The 10,388-nt window shown below is 33.4% G+C and overlaps 1 protein-coding gene across 2 annotated transcripts; it reads right to left on the bottom strand.

The window, feature by feature from the left end:
* Positions 1-945: 945 nt before the first annotated feature.
* Positions 946-10,229, bottom strand: LOC133190445 (probable flavin-containing monoamine oxidase A). Of its 2 annotated transcripts, none has more exons than XM_061326091.1 (11): positions 10,090-10,219; positions 8,532-8,619; positions 7,739-7,913; positions 7,029-7,143; positions 6,000-6,157; positions 4,744-4,833; positions 4,431-4,518; positions 3,521-3,621; positions 3,170-3,349; positions 2,819-3,006; positions 946-1,801 (listed from the first exon to the last, which is right to left on the bottom strand). In XM_061326091.1, the coding sequence occupies exons 3-11, from the start codon at positions 7,832-7,834 to the stop codon at positions 1,510-1,512; spliced, it is 1,308 nt and encodes a 435-aa protein (XP_061182075.1). In that variant the 5' UTR covers positions 7,835-7,913; positions 8,532-8,619; positions 10,090-10,219; the 3' UTR covers positions 946-1,509. The 2 variants fall into 2 exon arrangements, with proteins under 2 accessions (XP_061182075.1, XP_061182074.1); XM_061326090.1 differs by having other exon boundaries at positions 949-1,801; positions 10,108-10,229.
* Positions 10,230-10,388: the final 159 nt, after the last annotated feature.

Below are 10,388 nucleotides of genomic sequence, written 5' to 3'. Positions count from 1 at the left end.
AGTGCCATTTTGCTATAAAGTGTCTTCTTTTCAGTTGTTGTATTAAAATTATTTTAACTTTTTCCAAATGTTATTTCTAAACTCATTCCATTCTGTGTAGATCTTTGTTGCAGATGAACTTAAATTGAGTGCCAAAGAGAATGACGTCGGTGCATTGTTGACATGCGGCGATAGATGAAACCCAACATTGTGTTTATTTTAATATTGTAAAAAGTAATGCATATATATATAATATTGGTTATTAAAGGTTTTATAGCAGTTGTAGCATTACTTTAGGTTCAACCCTCCTAGTTTCAAGTTTATCATCTGAAAACTAAAGTGTACCATTTCATAACATATGAATTTCTGACCTGAACTTTGACTTTTAATTTCAGAATCTGTCAGTTATAGGGAGTTATAATATGAAATTTTACTTAAGTAGTTCTAGAGATATCACACAGAAATTAAAGTGTACCCTGTCATAACATATCATGTGTGAATTTGATAACTCAAAATCAATAGGGGTCTTCTTCAAGTCATAAGGGGTTCTGATATAAAATTTCTCTGCAAAATCTTAAGGACTTTTAGAGATATCATCCAGAAACAAATAGGTTACAAACATGATAGACAGATGGATGGACAGATGGACAGGCAGACCCAAATTAACATCCCCTGCTTTAAGTAAGTTAATTATGTAAACAATTGTAAACAAATTCAGAATGACATTGGAATGTTCAGTCTCTTTTACTACATCACTCTCAAAGTAAGTCATTCTAATTTTTTCAGTGTGTTTTCAGTTAAAAATTTGGCAGTTTGTCTTGAGAAACTCTGTTAAATAATGTAAATGTAAGGCACTTATTCCAGCAAAAGCTTAAAACAATATGAGTAAGTCATAGCATTTATTTTCAGTTTAAAGATTATTTGGTTAAAATACAAAAAAAGAGTACTTTTCACATTTGTTTCTATATGGCACAAACAGATACAAAAACAAAAACAAAAAAAAAACAAAAACCTGGTACAAAAGTTGGAACAACATTGTCATTAAAATAATAGTTTATGTATAAACCCTAGATAAGGTCAACCTGATTGATTGTAAAAATCAAAGCTGGAATGTTATCATGTTTTTTATATACATGTATTTACAAAATGGACAATCTAATAAAAATTTGGCACAATCAAAAGACATGTCATTCCTGTCATCTTTTTAATACACATACCAAAATCTTGCACAAAACAACACACTTCCTGAAAGATGGGTTATTGCTTAATACTCATAGGAATAAAAGTTCATATAATTAAAACATTAATGAAGAATAAGTCACAGCTTTACAGAATAACGACTCTTGAAACTGATTCTGTAAACCTGAGGAAAAACTGGGGCAATTTAAGAACAATGCATTTTGTGAGATTTTGGGACTTAATTAAAGTCACTGATTGGTTTATGAGAAGAATACACCCTGTATACAATTACAGTGTTAGTGCAGAAAACATAAAATGATCCATTGTAAGTTTGCAATTGTCTCGTTTTATTTACTTTTCATTAAGACTGCTGGCCAATTTTTTTCCCATAATCACTATGGCAACCACAACTCCCAATCCAAGAGTGACCTTGACAAATGTCCTTGATTTGCTTCTCCTTGGTTTTGTTTGTGGTGGCAAGAAACTGGAGGGTCCATAGGCTGTAGAAGCAAGCTCTTGGGCAGACACAGCCTGAGGTCGAAGTCGAAAGAGAACCTCATTGGCAGCTCTAAGTCCTGACTGGACAGCACCACTCATATATCCACACCAAGCAGTTGCTGATTCTGACCCAGCAAAATGAATCCTGAAATGTTCAAATATTTTCTCTGTGAACCTATAAGTAAATAACTAACCCAAGTACAAAAATATAATTCATGTCCTGAAAATAAAATACACATTTTTTTTTTGTTTTTTCAGGGTTCGACACTAACGTTAGTCCATTAGTCTCAGACTTATACATTTTCATTCGGACTAATAAAATATGTGGCTAATTAGTCTGAACGGATCAATAAAAATTTCTGAAAAACAATATGAATAAATTACCGATGTCTGAATCTCGATAACTTTTACTGGAAAACCCTTCGTGTATTTTTAGATTTCTAGCTTTTGACGGGTAGTTACGCAATGCCGGGTCAATTCAGCTCTTAATTTTTCGACTGAAATATGAGGTATAAGGTTTCAGCGATCATGATTTAGTATGACACTTTTAAGAAAGATATTGGATGTTTTGGATGTACATGTAATGTAAAGACAAAAAAAAAAAAAAACGAGATCGGGAATACGATCGTACTTGCTGATTGCGAGATTTCAATGAATCTGTGAAACAATATATTTCACGTAAATACTTTTATTATTTAAAAAAATAATATGTATATTAATTGTCACGTTAAATTAATGTTAAAAAACATTGATATTTCTTTTTTTGACGGACTAATAAAATCGCGTGCGGACTAGTAAAAGTAATGAAGCACTAGTCCGGCTGGACTAAAGCCTTAAAAAGTTAGTGTCGAACCCTGTTTGTGTAAACACAGAACTGGTGTCAATGTCAATAGATAGAATTTTACGAGGGTAAATTTCGAGATTTTTGATTATAATACCTTCCACTTTTGGATTATTTTTGCAACAATAGAGAAACATACTAAATACACATACACCTATATGTATATAGAAGATTCAATGTTTTGTAGATGAATATGGAAATTTTTGGGATTTTTTTTCTTTATTTTCATGTTTGCAAATTTTTTCTGATCGCAACAAACTCAAGAATGACCTGTATCTAATCCTTCATCAAAACCATAACTTTCACAACAACAATCCTTACCTATTAAATGGCAGTCTCAGACCCTTGGAAAAATAAGCCATTGCCCCTGGCCCCACAGTACACACAGGGCTGCCCTCATTGTAGGGCTCCACACCCCAGTCCTTTTCTGCATAGTCAAGATAGTTCAGAGCCTCAGGTCCTAGGAAATCTGATAGGGATTTTAACACTGCAGATCTCCTGTCTTCTTCCTATAACAGTAGAGTTATTTTAAACCATTGGAAAAATTGTAATTGTGTTTTCCATGAAACACTGTTAAACTAAGTACATAGAGAAAAGTTGTAATATCTCCCTTCTAAACAGTCCACAATTGTTGTATTATTCTGAAGAATCTAGCTTTTTGAACCCTTTTACCTTTTGATTTCTCCACTGTATGGCAGGTGCCCCTCCCAGAAAAGCTACAATGGCAGCATTTCCTCTGGCTGATGTGGCATCATACACAATACAGAGTGGTCCCCTGTCACATTCAGTTGACACACTAGGTCCACCATTTGTTACAAATTCTCCTGATAAACCTGCTTTCCTCCAGAATGCCTGCAACATTTTGGATTTAATCAATACACAATTCAGTTGAAGGATTTGCAATCAAAATTATCCTAGTATTATATCCTAGTATATTATTTTAAAGTGTATACATCCATCTCAATAAGAAGCACACAATTTTGGTAGCTTTGAAATGAAAAAAAAAAGATCAAATGACTATACTTCTCTGTAAGTGACAATGATTTTGGTCAGATCTCCAGCAGGCATTCTCTTCGTTAGTTCTCGTCTACTGAAAGGTAAGATAGGATCAAACTGTATCCTTTCTAGAAAAAGAAAACAATCAAATTACAAACCATGAAAATAGAATTTAAAATAATACAGGAAATAGACTTAACTCCTTAAAGCAACATTAAAATCAATGTTGGAAGGGATTTTGGAGTAGACATTGCTTAACATGTTAGGTGTAGTATAATGACAAAGTGGGACTATCTCTTCTAAATGTGGAGAGGTGGGATAAAACAGAGTGGGCCTTATTTCAAATGTGGGGAGGTGGGATAAAACAGAGTGGGCCTTATTTCATATGTGGAGAGGTGGGATAAAACAGAGTGGGCCTTATTTTATATGTGGAGAGGTGGGATGAAACAGAGTGGACCTTATTTTAAATGTGGGGAGGTGGGATGAAACAGAGTAGACCTTACCTTTTGGGGGGATGAGACAGAGAGAGTCTAACTTGCAATGTTAGGTGAAGCATAACAATAGTGTGGGCAATGATAAAAAGGGATTAAATGAGTGGGTGCCTTACTTATATGTTGGGGGGTTAAAGAATGGGCTTTACTTGTAATGCTGGGGGGGGGGGGGGGCACAAAAGAGTGGGCTTTAATTGTAATGTTGGAGGGGGGCAAAAAAGAGTGGACTTTCCTTGTAATGTTGGTGGGAAGGGCACCTTGTAATGTTGGTGGAAAGGGCACAACAGAGTGAACTTTATTTGTAATGTTAGGTAAAGTTTAACAGCAGTGGAAGGAAATGAAAATCAACACAGTGTATAATGCTGCTGTATCATAATGAAAAACAATGAAAGAAAAACATTCTTTTGTGTTACATATAGTGTAAATCAGTGCACATAGGGACTTACTTGTCATGTTGGGTGGAATAGCCAGGACTAATCTGTCACAACTGTACACATCCCCCTTCTCTGTTGTCACAAACACTCCATTTTCCTGCTGCAAGGACAATTTCAAAATACTAGTCAGTTTACTGACAGCTTAGAGACAGACCTTTTCAACAAATTCATTATTGCTTATAAAACTTTTTTTCTGACAATAAGCTCTGACAAAATAAACCTTAGTCACATATAAATAAATGTTGGTTTACAGCATACAAAATACATGTATTTTTGACAGGACATTTCAATTTTCTGATTTTAAGAGAAGGTATTTAAATTAGACCTGTCTGATTTTGCTGACAGGTTGTTGTAGCTGAACACAAGAAGGAGGGAGGGAAGCTGCTAACTTCTGACTGATCTGCTGGGCTCCTCCCTACAAAATACAGAAGAATTCCTCAATTCTGGACAATAATATCTTGTGCATGAGATGTGAAAAAAAACCTTACTCACTTGTTATGAAATTACTGTATATTGAAAATTTTCTGTTCTAATTTTATTTTCACCCTTTTGCCCTCAACAGAGTTATCTCCCTTTATCAACGCAATGTCCTGGTTAAGCAAATTAGCTGGTTCATGTGTGATTGAGTGAAAATAACACAAGAATAAATAAAATAGTTTGTAGAGGTTTAAGTACTAATATAAATTTATTTTTAATATATTTTTTTAAATTACTTTGGATTTCCTGACCTTTGTAATTTACATATATCTAAAGCTTTAATTAATAAGAATTGCCTGTAACAATTTTGAAGAAATCAATGAATTTTGCAAAAAACTACTTAAATTTTATGAAAATTAATTGCTTAATTGTGAGTGAACAAAAATTGCAATATTTTTCTCTTTTTGCAATTGAAGTAGGAAACACAAAATGATACTTTCCATAACAAACACACACACATACACACATGGGCACCAAAGAGCAGCTCATTCCTTGCAACGCATTACTGCATTCAATGACCACAATTTAGTGAATTAATACTGTGTTCAAAATATAATACACATATTATGTACAAATTGTTGAAATCGATGCCTTTCGTCTAGATATTTGTCAATTTTTCTATTGCAACTACAATCTCAGAACAATTTTAAGAAACTTGAGAGCTCACATAGCAACCTAAAATTGTGTTGAAAAAGTTGTCAAACTTTTATCACTGCCCTCAAAGTAACCTTTAACCTTTCAACTTATGGATCAATAAGCCTCTTCCTTTTACCTAAAATCCATCTCTGTAGCAAGATTTAAAGCTAAAGTGATGATTTACAACATTGCTATGAATCCAGGATGAATCGATGCATGATTATTTGGGCTAGTTACCAATACTTTACATGTATCCCCTGGTGCAACTTTGTTGCCATCTTCACAAGCCACAGATTTCTGTGTCCACTCTAGTTCCACAAATAGAATGGACAGAAAACCCCATGGCTTGCAAAGATGCTATTTTGGGATAAAAAAACAAAACTTACGGCATTTTTTTGTAAAGATCACCAGTTATTACCCTTAGCATCTGTTATGTCTTTCACTTTGTTTAGTACAGAATTTGCTTACCACAATTTTATATTCCTGTGCTGTGTATTCTGTGGCCTCTACAAGATTCTTCAGACCGCCAGCAGCACTCACGTAACTTATAAAGTATAGTACAGAAATCTGTGATAACTCCACACCAAGCACACAACGACAGGCCGACTCAATAGAATCTTTGGCACCTGGTAAAGAAGACAATAATTAAAGTATATCAACTGAAGGTCGTTAAGAAAGGACAAGATATGTAAATAACTTTTTATTAACGAGAACTTTATTTTCGCGTATTTATGAGAGACAGTCTGCTCGCCAAAATTTCATTTTCGCTTATAGTAGTATTGCTAAAGATTATATAGAGCAGTGACTACAATTTGTAAAAATTTTGTCTCGCTAATAAAAAGAGTAAATGTCCATCTCATGAAAATAAGGTGTCACAAAAATTTAGTTATCTATGTACTTCTGTAGACTCATGTTCATAATTTTATTTTATATGAAAATAAGAGCCTTCCACGTCAGGTGACATAACACTCCAGGCCCCAGGATCATGATACATCTTAAGCTTAAGTCAAAATCTTTATGTTGTACTAAAATATTGTAAAAGTCAAGCACAACAAAATTAAAATATTTTTCGATGTTGCTATACAAAAGTGTTGTTATCTGCAAATTTAGAGATCAATTCAATAATTAATAAATATTTTACAGGCAATTGAAAATTTGACTTAAGTCTAAGTCTGTTTCATGATCCTGGGGCCAGGGCTTTCCTGTAACCTCGGGGCAAATATTCTGTGATACGTACAGTATATGTATATTGTATAATATCTAAGACCTAGCTGATGTACATGTACTGACTGACAAAAAATAATTTCAATCACCAATATATGACTTTGATACATTCACATCATTTTATTTAATCTATTTTTATTTCTTGGCAAGATTTTGTTTCCCTTGATTTAAATAAAACTGATTTCCTATTTGGTCATTCACTTTACATTTAGTCTTACATCATATAAAATTCTAAAAATTAGACAATTAAAACCTTCAAACATTTTAAAAAACCTTTAGTCCAAAGTTGTTTATTGATAAATGTGTCCATGGTCATGGAATCCCACTCAGCTCCATACGGACTCTGGTATGGATCCCGGATATCAACTTGCTTTCTCATCCACTCCAGCTGCAATTAAAAAATATGGGTTGAAAAAATGGGAGTAATTAATGCACCATTTTCCCCTCTCATTATTACAGTCATTAAGTTATAATTTTCATGAAAACCTATTGGTTGGAAATTAAAAATTAAAAAAAAAAAGCTGACAGAAAAATAAAACGTTGCACATTGTCTTTTTTCCTCCTGTTTAGTCTCAGATTTAAACCCTTGTTATAGTCTCCAATTTTCTTTTAAATCAAGAAAACAGTTTTTCCTTGTAGATTTATCACTTTTTGATAAAATTCTGCACTTTTCAGACTTTGTTGCACAAATGCAACTCTCATTAAAAATCATGTGATGTCACAGTCTAGATATTACAAATGTCTTGTGGAAAGATGAATCTAAGTTAACTAAACCTGAGTAATCCAGAAATACACAATATTTACCGTACTCACTCTAACAGTTGCACTGTATATAATATAAACAATATATAAAGTGTTGACTCATATTACCATTATAGAAGCACTCCCCTTATTCAAGATTTATCTAATGATTTAAATAGTGACACAAGGAAATTTACACTTTCACACTAACTATATGTACAGTTTCTATTCCTTGCACAAACCTTGAACATTAACTTCTGAAGATCAATCAGTGCTAGTGGGGACAGCGAGGGGATATCTGAGCTATAGCTGCTAATTTTGTCACTTCCCAGCTGCATAAACTTCTTTCCCTCCAGATACTGGACATGTGTGGACAGTCCCAACTCCTCCAACAGGGCAATAATGTGGGGCTGGGACCTTAAAAATAAACAAAAATACTGAAATCTAATAACTTAAAGATGCTTCTAATGATATGCACAATCACATTAGTGACATAATTTGCAATTCTACAGCTGCAAAAAATCAAAAAACTGAACTGATTTTGATTTTTAAGCAGATATTGTAACAGTTGCCTGTGCCTGCATAGTACAGCATATTACAACATATGGGTCAATAGATGTTTTTTTTTTCAACTAAAAGCATATATTTATATTTGCCAACCCTCAAGAAAAACACTAGTACATAAATATTACCATTAAAGCCATTCAATTAAAACAATACATTTTTTTTCTAATTAAATCTAATTGTTAGGTATGAATCTTAGAATTCCTGGAATTCCTTCATTTTGAAAAAATACAGTGAAACTTGTCTAATCTGGATGTTGTGTATTCTGAAATTTTTGCCTGATATGATGTTAACTTCAAGTCCAGCTTTCAGTCAACTCCAATTTAAAAAAAACAAATGCTGTCTAACTGAAATGTTGCCTAATCCCACCAATTTCTGTGGAACCAGTTGTGTACAGATTAGACATTCAAGTTTTACTGTATATATAATTAAAACAGATAAATAATTATGTCAAAATCTGAGCATAATTACCTTCCAACCCACTGGCCTCCAAGGTCAAAATTATCTGTTCCATCTGCTGCTTTTAAGGGTAACGTTAATGTTCGTCCACCAACTTTGTCTATTAAAGATAGAGGGGAAAATGATTTCATGGACAGCTGCACAATTTGTTTTTCATTGGAAGGTGGATGAAGACTACTTTTAAATTGAATAATTCACTTTAAAATTAACAGATTTAATTAAAAAATTAACTATAAAGTCACTCATATCAGTCTAGACGAACTCCAAAAACAGCGTTTCCGGAAGTAAGAAATCGAGACTGAAAAAGACTCCGAAAAAAGAGTCCGCGCATGCGCACCCATACAAAAAATGGCGATTTTTCGGCAAAAATGACGGGTCTACAAAAACTGTCCGTGCAAAGTTTTGGAAAGTATGGCAATTATGACAGTACTCAGAAATGCTAAATAAAAGACTTCGGAAGAGATCGTATTTGTCAGATTTTTTATTTTATTTGCAAAAAAGGAGATATTTACTTTCAAAGTTGGCGTTTGAAGTCAGATTAATTACAGAGAAAATAATACGTTTGAGAAGTAAATATGCATAGTAAAAGGGATATATATATGCAAAATGGGACAATATATATTGTAACTGTTAAAAACTTGACTGAATTTTACACATAAATGAGCAATCCGGTGTTTTATTTGTGTACGACATCTGAATTTAACATGTAAGTTCTTACCATCGTTATTTACCGATTTTTTTATCACATACGAACAAATATTATTGTGAAAACATTTTTATGACTATAATCTATCAATATGAAAACTTTAAAAACCGCTCTTCTAGAAATTTAGGTCGCAACATGTCTTCTAAAAATAAACCTGTGAATATCTCTGCTGCGTGGTGAAAAATACGTTTTTTCTGATTAAAATAAACACAAGCTGGGTGTCTTCAAAACAAATAAAAGCACCTTTATTTTAGGAACGACATAAAATTTAAATCAAGGGAACAATAAATCAAATAAGAAAATAATTCTTACCAACAGTACTGAATTCGATGTCGTATATCCAATTTACTATTATGCAAGAGTTTGAAGCAATAGATACGTAAGTCAGTATCCACAAAATAATTTAATAAATGTTTCCATTCAACAAAAATTGAAATAAAGTCACAATGCACTAAATACAGCCATTATGCAGCCGTATATTTGGAGAAAGCGAACGACAATCCACCGTTTGTTTACATTGGACGCCATTTTACCGCAATGCATGATGGAGCCAAAGACTTTGTTTTCGGAGTTCACGCCGTTTTTGGAGTTCGTCTAGACTGCATATAAGCAAATGACACACACATGCACGCAAAAACTGTTTATTCCCCTGACTCTTACCCTCTGCTTTTATACTTTGACTTTTGTATAAAAGCACCCTAGAGTCAGAAGAATCTCAAAGGTTGTATACACCAGGTACACTGTACATCTGACATTTCATCAGCTGTTCATAAGAGCAGGGACCTATATACTAACTTAGTATATAGGTCCCTGACAAGAGTGGAATCACATTTTTTTTCATTGCATATATTGACATTTTATAACCTTTACTGGGTTAGTTACTTTTGGCCTCTAACACAACAATCTGTAAAGATGAATCCTTTTTATGAAGCTGATAGGCAGCAGTCAGTCCCGATATACCTCCACCCACCACCACAACATCTACATTCATTTTCGAACAACGATTCCCGCGGTTCCGAGTCAATTTCCTCCCCTAAAAATTAGTGCATAAGAATAATTGAAACTGAGTTAAGATGCAAAACGTAAATTGCAAGGTGATGATGACTAGATTTAAAACGTTTATGAAATACAAACAAATTATACTGTGATAACATCTTCATAGT

The sequence above is a fragment of the Saccostrea echinata genome, unplaced genomic scaffold (assembly GCF_033153115.1).
Source record: "Saccostrea echinata isolate AGI-Se365-2 ecotype Australia unplaced genomic scaffold, CSIRO_AGI_Sech_v1 ptg000022l, whole genome shotgun sequence".
NCBI lineage: Eukaryota > Metazoa > Mollusca > Bivalvia > Ostreida > Ostreidae > Saccostrea > Saccostrea echinata.
Note: the sequence above shows the minus strand (reverse complement) of the source record. Positions and strands in the feature narration are given on the sequence as shown.